Source organism: Schistocerca americana, chromosome 2 (genome assembly GCF_021461395.2).
Source record: "Schistocerca americana isolate TAMUIC-IGC-003095 chromosome 2, iqSchAmer2.1, whole genome shotgun sequence".
In the NCBI taxonomy this organism is placed as follows: Eukaryota; Metazoa; Arthropoda; class Insecta; order Orthoptera; family Acrididae; genus Schistocerca; species Schistocerca americana.
Window position 1 is genome coordinate 907,028,305 of NC_060120.1, and position 16,218 is coordinate 907,044,522.

General features: G+C 36.4%; 1 protein-coding gene across 2 annotated transcripts in view; it reads left to right on the plus strand.

The window, feature by feature from the left end:
• The window catches only part of LOC124595918 (neither inactivation nor afterpotential protein C), a 386,219-nt gene that overhangs the window by 344,814 nt on the left and 25,187 nt on the right, over window positions 1-16,218 (plus strand). For both annotated transcript variants that reach the window (XM_047134827.1, XM_047134829.1), the window contains exons 25-26: window positions 8,886-9,106; window positions 9,214-9,419. In XM_047134827.1, the coding sequence (XP_046990783.1) occupies window positions 8,886-9,106; window positions 9,214-9,419 (427 nt within the window). The remainder of the gene's footprint in view (window positions 1-8,885; window positions 9,107-9,213; window positions 9,420-16,218) is intronic.

Consider the following 16,218-nt stretch of genomic DNA (forward strand, 5'->3'; position numbering starts at 1 on the left):
TGGTGCTACATTCCTTATGACTGAGGGCCAACCTTTCTTTTTTAAGGAAATACAGGTTATACTCATTCATGTTAATAGTAATTGGAAAAAAACAAACAAAAATAAAATGAATTTAAGGAGGCAGATGGCAAAACAAGAGAGGAAGTAAAGAGATCCCAGCTTGCTTAATCACAACTTGTCAAATATGTATTGGCAGGAAGTTGTAATCTTACCCTCCCACATATCACCATTAAATTTCTCTTAGTTTCTTCATTATTTTCAAAAGCTTCAAGAGGCGTTAAGATATACAAAACAACAACTTTTTACTTATCTTCATTTTCTCTTCTTGTTGGCTCCAAGTCTTGCATCTAGGGGTACATTCTTGCGGCTGAAATTTTGATTTAACGCTGTGGATTTCTGAAGACTAAATAACTGATGGAGAGTTGCCTGTATATTTCTTGAATTTTATTCACTGTCACGTTATTAAATATCACACCGTTTTTACAATTTCCACTTACTATTCCAAATTACATTGTTAGTGCCTACCATATAAATACATCTGTCTTCATCAGAGGCATGGCCACCATTTCTACATTCTGCAGTACTCACAATATTCCAAAGAGTTCACAAAGGAACAGAGTTTATTGTATTGTATTGTATTCTATATTTATTGGTCCTGTGAATCATACACTGTACAGGGGTACATAATGATATAGGACAAGTCAAATAATTTGCTATAAAGTTTAACAGAAAAACTGTTGTATGGTATTTCAGTATATAGCATTATAACTCTAACATATGGGAATAACATTTCACAAATACACAAATAAATTTTACACGCACACATTTCATACTTTCAGCCTTGATTATACAGACACACACATATATGTGATAGACCACATATAATATACAGATAAATCTACATGTACACATTTCTTATTTTGGCCTTAATTGTATAAACTATTAAAATTTTTCACATATTTTCATTGTAGATAAAAATTCATCAACACTATAGTAGCAATTCTGTAGTAAGTAGTCACTCACTGCAGTTTTGAATTTATGCATGCCAGTTATTGCCTTAATTTTTTTAGGTAGTTTGTTATACAGTTTTTTCCTGCTTGCAAGGGTCCTTTTTGTTTTAGTGTTGTGTGTGAAAACTGCATATGGAAATCTTGATTATTCCTTCTGTAGTATGAATGGATATTTTGGTTTTTTGGAGAAATCTTGCTATTTTCATCTACGATTTTCCTTATAAACATTATTGTTTCTGGGATATATAGTCATGGTAATGGAAGAATATGAAGCTTTTTAAATGGGGGGTTTGCACGAAGATCGAGGTCCTGAGCCTTCCATGGCTCTTATAATTCTTTTTTGTGCAATAAAACAGCTTTTTCTGGGTGGTGAATTTCCCCAGCAAATTAAACCATATCTTAGTAGTGATTCTGCTTGGGCATAGTACACATTTTTTATGGCTTGCATTGATGTACATCCAGAAAGAATTTTTATACTATAACAAATGGTATTTAATTTACTACATAGGTGTTGTGTGAGTTTCTGCCATCTTAGGTCATATTGGATCCAAATTCCCAAAAATTTGGTGCTATTTACAATTTCAAGTCTTTTGCCTAACAGTTCTATGGTTGCAGTTAAAGGCTGTTTATTCCACACTGTGTGTAGATGCATAGTGTTTGTTTTATGTGTGTTTATTATTAGGTTATTGTGAAACATTCTAATACATGTGAAGTGCTCTTTTTTATTTCATTTTAGAGCTCTTCTGGAGTCTTTCCTTTGATAAGTATATTTGTATCATTGGCATATTTAATGTACTTATAGTTAGGGCTGGATGGTTCCAGGTCATTTACAAACAGCAAGAACAAGATTGGTCCCAGTACGGAACCTTGCAGCACACCATATGTAACACACTGCTTTGCCTTCTTTGTACAAGACTTCAGCTATTTGGTGTCTGTTTTGTAGATATGACTTTACCCACTCATAGGCTGGGCCTCTGACACCAACATTTCCTAGCTTTCTAAGCAATAGACCATGGTTAACAATGCGAAATGCTTTTGAAAGATCTAGGAATATTGCTGCTATGCATTCTTTTTTATCTAATGCATTTAAAGCTTCATTTAAGAAATCAATAATAGCTGTCTCAGTGGATTTACATTTTTGGAAACCATGCTGTGTAGCTGAGAAAAGTTTATTTTTTCAATGAAATCTACAAGTCTTTTATAAAAGATTTTTTAAATTATTTTAGAAAAAACGGATAGTAGAGAGACTGGCCTATAATTTGTTATATCTGTTTTCTCACCCTTTTTGTACGATGGCTTCACTTTAGCTATTTTTAACCTTTCTGGGAAGATTCCCTGAGAAAGTGAACTATTGCATATGTCTACCATGGGCCAAACTACCAAGGGTGCACATTTTTTACTGATATGGTCTGGTATGTTGTCAGTACCAGAGGAAAATTTTGATTTTAGCTCCCCTATTGTTTTTAGCATTTCCTGTTCATCTGTTGGGTATAGGAAGAGAGACTTGTTACTAGGGATAGTTTTAATCTGATTTGCAGTGACAGCATATTGAAAGTTTTGCGTCACCAGAATCTCAGCTGCCTCAGAGAAATATGAGTTAAAATTATTTGCAACCTGCTGGGGATCAGATATTACAGAAATATTTTCGTTCAGTTTGATATTATGGTATTCTCTCCATTTTACTCCTTTTTCATGCCTTACAATGTCCCATATGGCTTTCATTTTATTTTGTGCATTTGCTATGAAGGAACTATTTGCATTCTTTTTGCTTCTTTTATAACTTAAGTTAAAATCTTTTTGTAATTCTTAAAATAGGAATCAAATTCTGGGGATGTGGTGTGTTGTCTAGATATTTTATGAAGTAATCTCTTTTTCTTCACAGATATTTGTATCCCAGTTGTGACCCATTTTATTTTCAGATCCTTTTTTGTGACTGTCTTTTTATGGAGTGGAAGGCAAAGTTCAAATTAATAGCTAAAACTATTTAGGAATTTGTTGAACTTATCATTTGTACTTTTACATTCATAGATGTCTTCCCAACAAAAGGAGAATCTTTGCTAAAATATGTCATTATTTTGCAAATGAGCCCAGAAATAAATTTAATAATTATCATCAGATTGTGCAATTAATAATAGGAATTTTAAGTATACCAGAAATTTCATAATCTCAAATATTTCTAATGAAGAATAATTTTAACTGTAAGTACAGCGTACTAACAAACTGATTTCTTATTACATATTTTAGGCCAAAACATAACACAATGTATACAAAATCAAATGAAGTTCATTCAGTTAAACAGCTGAAATAATCTTCACCTATACAAGAATCAATAGTATAAATGGTATCAGTTATTTCTATAAAAAAAGGTAATGTCAGAGGAGGGTGGCCCATTACAAAGTGATTATTCAATATTTTGTAAGAGGAGCACGAACAGTTTCAGTCTCACACAAGAGAGGAATGTGTTGAGCACCCACTTTCTGTCCTGTTACCTCTTTCACCGCTGACCATATAATTTTAGTGAAGTTCTGAGAGTTTTCTGTCCTCTTGCTGCAGTACATTGTTTTAGCCTTTTTGGTGACATTCCTCAGTGGTTTTGCATATTGTCTTTAGAAAAATTCTGTTACTGGGAAATGACTGTCCTTCATATTATGATCCCCCCCCCCACACACACACACAGTGTTCCCATACATGATGTTCTAGTGCGACTAGCCATCAAGTTTGCTTGTTTATTAGTTCTGCATATGTGCCTGCATCTTTTTAACCAGAAAGAGCTATTAATATAAGTGATGTAGTTTTGAAGAAATGCATTATATTTGCCATTCAAGTTATCCGTATTTTAGACTTCATGCAATTGGAAGACATAATTTCACCACTGGCTGTAGAAAGTATTTATTTTCACAACTGAAATTTCACCTTTAGGGCCATTATCAAATGATGGGCTGCAAATGACTGTGCTTCAGCACATGTCAAACTTCACAAATTCTCCAACATGTACATATTGTCCTTTCACATCTGAACCTTATAACAATATTAATGTCCTTAACAGAAATACCAAAAAAACACTGTTGCTACACATTCAGCAGTTTGTTGGGATTTTTGTTAAAAGGCCCAGGTATGATCAGGACAAGTCCACATGTTAGACAAATTACCAAAACCATTAGTGAACAATAAAGTTTGTTTACAAGGGATTCTGGCTAAAGTAATTGTTACAGATCACCTCTTGCCACCTAAGATGATTAAATTAAAGGATATTATGTGTTGCCAGTATACACTCTCTGTCTGTGCCTTTCTTTGGGTTCATTGTGTAAACACCAGAAACCAAATGAACAAGGAGAAAGGATCGAGAAAAAGAGAGGATATGGAAGAACTAGAAATAAGCCTGGATGATCTGCAAAACAAAACAGAAAACCTCAAGAAACTGAAAAATAAGAAAATAAGATTTAAACCAAAAACAAGCAAATGACACACAGTAAAAAGAATATTTATTGGTAAGGGAAGATGTAAAAGATCACAACAAATGAAAAGATATTGGCAATTTTGAAGGAACAAAAGGTGCACTTACCAAAAAAGATGAGCAGCAAATTGTTGACCAAAGTTGTCCATTGAGGTCATGCATAATTAAATGCCCACACAGATGTGCACTTCATGTAGTTTCTACATCAAAGAAACCACAAACTGTGTTAAAGCCAATTAGTACAATACTCTTAGTAGCAATATCAAACAGACCCTGCTTGAAAAAGATGTGTAAAATGCCACATTTAATCAAAATAAAAAGAATGTTCTGAACAGCAAACAGCAGCTGATTACATCACATTGTACCTGCAGATTCATAGTATTAACTCATTTTATTTATTTATACCAAGTGAGAATGGAATTTGATGGTTATAAAAGATGACCTACAACATAATATCTAAAGTGAAAATGGGTGCAAAACAAGATAGAGTAATACTCCATTTCTGTGATGGGATTACAGATGGCACACTCAAAATGTGATAAGAGAAACAATGGAAAATAATATGCATATGTAGAAAACAAAACAGATATTTATGAGTGGTAGACACCACATTTCATCAGATAAAGTGACAGATGGCACAGGAACTAAAAATCAAGATGAAAATCTAGATGCATTCTAAGATTTACTTTAACAGCTGCGTATTTAACATAGATAGTTAATAATGGAAATGATATTCTTCAACAACTCAGCTTCATCAGAAGCTGCAAGTTTATTGTTATGTGTACTCCAACCAGTCCAGGCAGTGGATACACAGAATAACATAGCTAGCAACACCTAAAGAAGATAAGTGGGCCAGATGTTGGGAAAATTGTGTATAAAATGGAATCAACAGCCTAGCTGTATGTCTAAAAACACACTATTGATCAATAATGCCAAGAAAATCTGGCAGATTACATCACTAATATCATTACCACCTAAATAGATAATCATTAAAGTTAAATCAAGCAAAAGAAAAAGCTGGCTTTGGAAGTGAATATAGTACACCAAATCTCTTGCAAGTTTGTGGATGAAAGTCGAATGAAGCCATGAGTATGAATTAACACTTTACCTAGGATACACAGATTTTACAAAAGCTTTTGACTTGCCTCCAACAAAACTTTTACTGTTAGCACTTGACCAACAAAGCTTTAAATCAGTTTATACATGCCATAGATTCTATTAGAATTTGTCAGGATAGTCATAAATGAAGAGGAGTTGGACTACGATCTTTAATACACACATCAAGAAAGTTTTGCATCACCCTGGTTCCCAGAACTCCTGAAGATAGACATTGACTGTGGATATTGTATCACAGACACAGTCCCTTTGTCTGTTCAGAGATGTCAGTAAACCCACGCATAGTTGTAAACAACCATGCATGAGCAGCACCTATTAGACGGCAGGGGTCTGACAGCCAATCAGCTCCAGTCATTCCACTAGGAAGGATCATGTCATTTGTAGTTCAACCATGCCTAGACAGTCAATAACATTGTTGGATGGTGTCCACATTGTTGCTCTGTGCCATGAAGGGCTCTCAAAAAGGGAAGTGTCCAGGCATCTTGGAGTGAACTAAAGTGATGTTGTTTGGACATGGAGGAATTACAGAGAGACAGGAACTGTCGATGGCATGCCTCACTCAGGCTGCTCAAAGACTACTACTGCAGTGGATGACTGATACCTACGGATTATGGCTTGGAGGAACCCTGACAACAATGCCACAATGTTGAATAATGCTTTTCGTGCAGCCACAGGATGTCATGTTATGACTCAAACTGTGCACAATAGGCTGCATGATGTACAACTTCACTCCCAACATCCTTGGTGAGGTCTTTCTTTGCAACCATGACACCATGCAGTGTGGTGCTGATGGGTCCAACAATGTGCCAAATGGACTGCTCAGGATTGGCATCATGCTCTCTTCACTGATGAGTGTTGCATATGCCTTCAACGAGACAGTCATCGGAGACATGTTTGGAGGCAACCTGGTCAGGCTGAATGCTTAGACACACTGTCCTGTGAGTGCATCAAGGTGGACGTTCCCTGCTGTTTTGGGGTGGCATTATGTGGGGCCAACGTATGCCACTGGTGGTCATGGAAGGTGCCGTAACAGCTGTACAATATGTGAATGCCATCCTCCAGCTAATAGTGCAACCATATCATCAGCATATTGGTGAGGCATTCATCTTCATGGATGATAATTCACACCCCCATCATGCACATCTTGTGAATGACTTCCTTCAGGATAATGAGATCGCTCGACTAGAGTGGCCAGCATATTCTCCAGACATGAGCCCTATCAAACATTCCTGGGAATGATTGAAAAGGGATGTTTATGGATGACATGACCCACCAACCACTCTGAGGGCTACACTGAATCGCTGTTGAGGAGTGGGACAATCTGGACTAACAGTGCCTTGATGAACTTGTGGATAGTATGCTACGATGAATACAAGCATGCATCAATGCAAGAGGATGTGCTACTGGGTATTAGAGGTACCGGTGTGTACAGCAATCCAGACCACCACCTCTGAAGGTCTTGCTGTATGGTGGTACAACATGCAATGTGTGGTTTTCATGACCTATATAAAGGGCAGAAATGATGTTTATGTTGATATCTATTCCAATTTTCTGTGCAGGTTCCAGAACTCTTGGATATAAGGTGATGCAAAGCTTTTTTTGATATGTGTATTACAAAAACTATTCTCAACAGTTGTAGAGGAAGTTTTCAGATTCCGACAGTGAGAAAAAGAAGAAGCAATTTGTTGTAATGCAACATACATATAACACCTTTGTTTTGCTGAGGGACTGTAGCCTGTTGTTTGCCTCTACTGGAGATAAGCATGAGCAAACATTTGGAGAACTTAATATAGCATTTTGCAAGTAAGCCTGAAAAGCAATTGTGGCACTGACACAAAAAAGCATGTAAGGCACAAAAAATAAAATAATTAGTTTTTTGGTGGAAAATAGTACGGCCCATGTCAGTGGCCTGGTGAACCCATTAAGTTGCTAGATTAGTAGTTTGTTTCTCCAGCTCTTCAAAAAGACAGCATTAGCACCAAATATAAAGGACTTGCACAAAGAAGCCAGTAATTCCATGTCACAGGACATAAGCCCGATCTCAAGTAACTTTCATACTTTTCATTGTCATCACACTCTCAACAGCATTTTGTTTTGGCATTGCTCTCAGAGTGATTTAGTTACTTGATTAAGAGGGTAGAATTTCAGTAAAAGTGATCTCTTTGAAAACAGTAAGTAGACACTTCTTATTGCCACAAAGTGTAACCATCTTTTTGTGGATCCCTCACAAAAAATTTGTTTTTTTTTTTAAATTTTACATTTTGCTTTTGGCAGAATGCTCATCAGCACAAAAGTATCAATGAATGTAAATAAAATTATTTAAACTTACATTAATCTAATATAAAAGTCATGTTGAATTAATGAGCATTTTAAAAGGTGTTTAAGAAAGTAAAATGTATTCAAAGACAAATAATGTCAGTCATAAGACTTCAGCTGTTAGAATCAACCAGATAAAAACAAAAGAAAAATTATGCTCCCCTTTCTAACACTTACATATGATACCTGGCACAAAACCTTATCAGGTATTTAACACTTTTAAAGTCATCATTGAAACTAAATGGCACATCTGCCAATGAGATATAGGCTGTTCTCTCAGGGGAAAACTGTATGCACTCTTCCATAGTTTTACCTCATGAACAGCACATACTGGTGGGTCCTCTATCAGAGAGCAGTAAAAAATCCAGAGCTGATTTATAAAGCTTTTACTTCACCTACATGGCATCACAGCTTGGAGTCCTCGACTTCCATTCATTCCTTTTTTTTTTTTTTTTTTTTTTTTTTTTTTTTTTTTTTTTTTTTTTTTTTTTTTTTTTTTTAAAAAATCATGCATGGTTCAATGGTAATCATTGAAACAGAAGTAATTCCAATAGTGCTGGATTTGAAAACTAAATATTCCAATTTTCTTTCTACTTTGTTTATATGTCAGACCTTATCAATTTGTTTCCATTTTTTCTTCATTAGGTAGTCATTTTTATGTATCAAATTGTAGAAATAGATAGCTTTATTTCTAATTTTCATTTAGATTAACAAACAAAAATTTTCTTATAAAGTAGCAAAACCACAATTTTTCTTTTCAAAGTGAGAAATTCATAATATGTGTTTACAAAATGAGTGCCTGACTATTGGCAGTGACAAATATTAAAGAGTTAATACCCCAATTTTATATGATGAGATAAAAATCATCCTTCTGTTGTTATAATAAGCTACTGTGAAGGAGAAGTGCTATACTTGAATGCCTAATATTTAACATATTGTATGATTGTCAAAGAACATTTTATATAGAATCCTTTTATGAATTTCACCAGATGTGCAAGTACAGACCTGTTCATCACCATTCAATGAACAACATGACTATGGCAATGAAGCAAATTCTTTGTCACAAACACCATTTTGCCGAGACCCAGATGAATTGCTTAAACCATCTGAAATACTTCAGCAGAGAAGATATGGGCAACCATTCAGGGGGGCATCACCTGTGAATAGTGAAGTTGGTGGATACAAATCAGGAATATCAAAAGTTAATGAGGTAACACTTTATATTATCCTAACTCATTTTTTCTTTTTTTAATAATGTAGAACAGATATGTTTATCATTTATTGAAAATAAAAACTCCTTGTCTTTTATTTTTCAAGAAACCAAACAGAGGCATCATGTTTGATCAGCCCAGACCATACCAAAAGACGATCACAACTCCAAAAAGATTTGCACCAAAGCCACCATCTCCAACATTCAGTCAGTCTTCTTATAATGATAATGAGGCACCTTCATATGATGCTGAGAACAACATTTTGTCAAGCCAAAGTTGGAACCAAACTTCAAGTTCTCCTACAAATGAAAGGTATTAATGAATATATGTAATTTTTTTCTATATTACTATGATATCTGATATTCTGCAGTGCTAGAAAAAAATTCTTAGCTATTATCAAGAATGTAAATAGAATTACATGACTCCTATAAGTCTTGGTATTCCACATGTATCCATGCCATCTTTTGAAGAATGTGAGACAAGCACCTATTTTACAGTATACTGTGTTTTATATTATAGTATAAAAGTTGTCTCTATACACAACTTGCTTGAACACAGGGCTATTCATTAAGATTTTCTTCAAAGGGTAATACATTATTTTGCTATTGTCTTCAGTCTGAACTCTGGTATGACACAACTCTCCATGCTAGTCTAGACTGCAAGCCTCTTCATGTCTACAGTGCTCAGAGCCATTAGAACCATTTTTCTTCATGTCTACATTAATACCCCAACCTACATCCAACTGAACTTGCTTACTCTATTCATGCTTGGTCTCCCTCTACAGTTTTTATCCCCCATATTTCCTTCATTATCAAACTGACACTACCTTGATGCCTCAGTATTTGTCCAATCAACTGATCACTTCTTTTAGTCAAGTTGCACCATAAACTTCTTTTCTCCTCAATTCAGTTCAACAAGTCCCATTAATTACTTGATTTTCCCCCTAATCTTTAGCAATTTTTTTGTAGCATCACATTTCAAAAGCGTCTATTCTCTTCTTGTCTGAACTGTTTATTGCCCATGTTTCACTTCAGTGGAGGGCTATGCTACACACATATACCTTCAGCAAAGACTTTATAATGTTTAAATTTATGTTATGTGTATCAACCACATCCCATTACATATCTTTTACTTTTTTGTTGTTCTTCTTGTAAAGTATGATAAAATTATTATTTGTGCAAAATTCTACCAGGCTGCTTCTTTTTCATTTCTTTTCCCCAGTTCGTGTTCTTTCTCTTCCTTTTTCTACTATCAAATTCCAGGCCCCCATCACAATCAAATTTTCTTTTCCCTTAACTACCTGAATAATGTCTTTTATCTCATCATACGTTGGCAGCTGGTGAGTCTTCCTGGTATTATGGCTGTGGCCCATGAAACTATTTGATCCCTAATGTTTCATCCAGAGCTGTGCAGGAGATCTTCAGAGGTGCTCCTGGTTCCACTGAGACAGCAAGACTCAGTGGAACTAGGGGCATCTCTGAGGATGTCCAGTGCAGCTCTGGACAAAATGTTAGGAGCAGAAAAGTTTCATGGGCCACAGCCATACAACCCAAAAGACTCACCAGCAGCTAAGATATCTGCTCATGTAAGCCTTCATTGTATGATCATCATGCATTCTTCCAATCATTTCATCAGCTGTGGAGTCAGTCAGTATTTAAACTTGTGCTAACATGGTGGAGTTGGCTTCATGTCTAACTTAGCTATGATAATGCATCCACTATACTTTTCATGGTAGCTTACCCACATTACCCCTATTTGATTTTGTATTTATTGTCTTGTGCTCACCTGATCAGAAGTCTTGTTCTTCTTGCCACTCCACTTTGCTAATTCCCACTAAATATAACTTAAACCTATCAGTTTCCCGTTCTAAATTCCCCACCTCCCTACCTAATTAAGGGATCTAACATTCCATGCTTTGATCTGCAGAATTCCAGTTTTGTTTTTCCTGATAACAACATCCTCCTGAGTAGTCCCTGCCTGGAGATCCCAATGGGATCCATTTTATACCCAGAACATTTTACCCAAGAGGATGTCATAGTCATTTAGTCATACAGTAGAGCTGTATGCCCTTGGAAAAATAACAGTTTTAGTATGCCCCCATTTTGGCAGCACCTACAGCATATTTATGTGTATCACTGAGGCATGTAAAACATCCCACCTTAGCAAGGTCTATGACTCATTGGGAATGGGGTAGGGGAGGAATATATCTTTTCTTTTTGCTCAGTAAATATAAATTAATTATTTTTACTTTTTTATAGTTTTCTTGACAAAATAACTTAATGTAGCTATTAAACATAAATCATCATTTTACAGCTAAAAGTGAGTTTCTCTGTCTCTAACAGCAATTTTAATTACAGTCATACTGATAAAATGCATCTTTGGTTAAGGCAATTCTTAAATAACGGTCATTTCTTTGGTTCTAGCATACAAATATTTCTTTAAAAAACAGCCTGCAGAAAATTAAAAACTGACTTGGAAATTAATTTTTGTTGCACTTGTAACTATTTCTTATATTTGTTACTTTCAGTGACCCATTGGCTTCACTGAGAATTTAAATATTTTATTGTATAAAGATATAAGTCAAACTTTGAAACTGCACTGTTATTATGAAATGAAAATACTACAGTAAAATTGGAAGGTCTCCTCATAAAAAAAGAATACATTTGCTTCTAACTGGACTATCCTTTTCAAGCCATAGTAGAGCAGATAAAATCTCTGAACGATCACTATAAAGGTCCATGTTTCTGGCATCCTCCCTTCTATCAGCTACAAGCCTCTAGTTTAAAACTGCTGGCTTGACACAAACTGAATCTTAAAATCATCCTGAATTTATTGCATGGACTACAATTCTGTGTCTGCTCCCGGAGTTCTGCAGTGTAAGTGGACCATTAAACTGAGGTGATAAAAGTCATGAGACAGCAAAACGCATACATACAGGTGGTGGTAGTATCACATACACAAGATATAAAAGGGCAGTGCACTAGAGGAGCTGTCATTTATACTCAGGCGATAAAGGTTTCCAATTTAGTTATGGCCACACTACAGGAACTAACAGCCTTTGAATGGGGGATAGTGGTTGGAACTAGGCACATGAGACATTCCATTTTGGAAATTGTTAGGGAATTTAATATTCCAAAATCCACTGTGTAAAAGGTGTGCTGATAATACGAAATTCAGGCATTACCTCTCAACGTGGAGAACACAGTTTCTGACATTCTTCAGTTAATGACTAAGAGCAATGGTGTTTGCGTAGAATTGTCAGTGGTAACAGACAAGCAGCATTACATGAAATAACAGCAGAAATCAATGTGGGGCATATGACAAATGTATTCATTAAGACAGTGTGGCAAAATTTGGCATTAATGGGATATGTCAGCAGACGACTGACACAAGTGCCTTTGCCAGCAGCGTGACATCACCTGTAGTGCCTCTCCTGAGCTCATGACCATATCAGTTGCACCCTAGATGACTGGAAAACATGACCTGGTCAGATGAGTACGGATTTCATTTGGTAAGAACTGATGATAGGGTTTGAATATGTTGCAGACCTATCACAAAGCCACAGACCAAAGATGTCAACAAGGCACTGGGTGATCTGGTGGTGGTTCCATAATGGTGTGACTATGTTTACATGGGATGAACTGATCATGGAGGAAATGGTTGTGTTCAGCTACTTGGAGACCATTTGCATGCATTCATGGACTTAATGTTCTCAAACAATGATGGAATTTTTATGGATAACAGTGCACCATTTCACCAGGCCACAATCATTCATGGGTGGTTTGAAGAACATTCTGGACAATTTGAGTGAATAATTTGGCCACCTGGATCATCCAGCATGACTCCCACTGAACATTTATGGGATAAAACTGAGAGACCAATTCACGCACAAAATCCTGCACCAACAATACTTTCACAGTTATGGACAGCTATAGAGGCAGGATGGCTCAATATTTCTGCAGGGGACTTCCAGTGACTTGTTGAGCCACATCCAATTGCTGCACTGTGCCAGGCAAAAGGAGGCATAACATTATATTAGGAATAATCCTATGACACCTCAGTGTAAATTGTACATATTACTGGTCAAATGCACTGATTGTTACAATCATGTAACAATCTTAAATAGTTCCCATTTGCTACCTCATTTTAAAATCCTTTTCCCTTTTCTTGTGGTATATGTCACATTGAGCCCATGTCTTTATCATACTATTATTTGCACTTTTCCCCTCCCTCCTCTTCTCATGAGACATCACCACATTCATCATTTGTCTTCCACTGCATCTGATTGTAAGTGACATTATCTCAGACTTGAGCATTAGTTTCCACCGTTTTTAGTTACTGTGGTTACTTATCCATAAACTTATGCTAAGCTGGGCTCACTGCTAGACTTGAGTCTCAAGACTTTATTACTTATCCCAGTTTACAGATGTATATTGCCATGTTGATGTAAGATATCCAACCAAGTATTTTTTTTTTTTTTAATGACTCCCAGGCACTGTTGCCCCCTCTAATCACAATTGACTGAAACACCAAGAGCACAAATTTATCCTAATTCTATAGATCAAAAACTTACATATACACTTGTGTCCAAAATTGAAGCAACAAACACAAATATTGTTGCCACAAAACAGTATAAACAGGTGACAGTAAAGCAGAAACTTTGTAAAGAATACAGAATGTAAACAACTGCAACATGCATAATGGTAGACAAAAATTTTCTTCATTTTTTCTTACTTAATGGATTTCTACATACATTCCAATAACTGGTTAATGTGCTCAGTATGGGATGTCACCACCTCCGGCAGCAATACTGGCCTGACAACAATGGGGTATGCTGTGAATGATGTCATCACGTCATCTTGAGGCAATTCTTGGGACATTCTTCCTGCAGAACTACTCGCAGTCTTGGAGAGGGGATGGTGGATGCTGACATGATACAAACCATCACACTAGTGCATCACAAACATGCTCCATAGGTTTCAAATTGGGAGAGTGTGCAGGACACAGCATGCATGCAATATCTGCCATTTGCAAGAAAACATCAACCACCCTTGCTCTATGAGGTCGGCATTATCATCCATCAGTAGGAAGACTGGGTCCACAGCACCTCACAACAACCACAGATGGGGACCCAAGATCTTGTCTGATACCTGACAGCAGCTAAACTCTGCTGATTCACCCATATAATTTCATGGAGAGGGGTTCGTGTGGTAAACATAATCCATTAGGGATCCTTTTTAATATCAGTCTCTTTCCACAATGCTTGGCTCCCAAAATTGTGTTCCACTTTCCCTCCAGAGGTGAGTTCATCAAGAATCACTCTCCAAACTAAATTGGGACTCATCTGTGAAAAAAACACTGCCCCGCTCTTCAATCATCCAGTCAGGTGGCATGTTGATGACTCCACTCTAGATGTTCACTTCTGTGAAGATTTGTCAGAGGTAGACATACAACAGGTCTCTGACAATAAAGGCCACTCTGCCAATGCCTTCTGCACATTGTTTGTCTCAATATGACACATCCAGTGGATGCTGCGAGCTAACATGCCAGCTGTCATGCAGTACTAAGGCAGTATTATCGTGCCCTTACAGCCAAATAACATTCTCTTCTGAAGTCACATGTGGTCGGCCCTGCCCTGGTCTTTGGGATACATATTTAGTCTCTATAAACTGTCAACACCTCTGAGACTCCCAAGAGTTTTGTAAGCAGTCTCCTTTGTAAAGCTGACACCATTTTCCCAGTATCCTACCAATGAAATGAAGTCTGCCAGCTGCTTTACCTATAACTTCTTATATTCCACATTGTTGAGGGTTCTGGTTTCCTGTTCTGCATAAAAGCAATTGAACTTCAATAGCGTCCCTTTCCACTTTGCATAAAACATCTGGTCAGGCTCTGATCTTTCCTGGTGCTAAAAATTCAGGGCTATGGGATTTCATTTAAGTTGTTAAAATGTTCAATCCTTGTAATCATTTATCTACTGTTGCTGCATCTCTGATAATGGAATGGAATCAAACCATTTAGTTTGTGATCCATTGTATTTATAACTAATACATAAAACTTCAACACAATTACCTTGTTTATTTGAAGGATGATATGTGCTTCTTCATAACAACAATATGTTGCCTAATTCTAGAACAAACAGATGCATCCATCTATCACAACATACTGAATACCAGAGATCAATATGTTAATCTGTAAGAATCTTCATTTATTAAAAAAATTAAATAATTAATTAATTAAAAATAAAAGAGAGAGTGAAATAATATCACAACTAATAATGCTCCAGTCATGTCTTTGCATTTTATTATGACTGTATAACTGAAATGGTTGTAGCCTGCCCACTACCTATAGAAACATATCCTGGGTAGCTGTGCCTCTTTCAAACCTGTCTGAAAAGTTGGTGGTGCAGTGCACACTGAAAAAATGCGGTTCAAACACTTTACTTGCACTTTGATGTTGAATGAACTGCTGTTTATGGCCAGATTAAATCTCATCTGTTTAAATTACAGTACAGATAAATGGATAGCCACGTGCTACACTCAGCTGATGTCCTATAATATGACTCATTGAGTGCAGTAACCTAACACTATTGTAATTAAACACAGTTACTTCCATGTGGTGGGTAAATCATTAAGACAGTCACTGTATCAGTCCCAAACACATAATCATAGTAGAATGAACGTAATGTGCACACTAATTAATGCTGTTCATTTGGAAAAAATACAGTATACAGTCTGATCCTATTGTTACAGCAAGTATTATTGAAGTTTAACACAGCCCATAATCACACACTCCACATTCAATTAATCATTTTAAAAAGTCACTAAATTATTGAAAGATCTCCCTCATTGCCCCATATTGGCAGACATAGATCTTGCATCTACATCTACATCTACATCTACATCCATACTCTGCAAGCCACCTGACGGTGTGTGGCGGAGGGTACCTTGAGTACCTCTATCGGTTCTCCCTTCCATTCCAGTCTCGTATTGTTAGGGGAAAGAAGGATTGTCGGTATGCCTCTGTGTGGGCTCTAATCTCTCTGATTTTATCCTCATGGTCTCTTCACGAGATATACGTAGGAGGGAGCAATATACTGCTTGACTCTTCA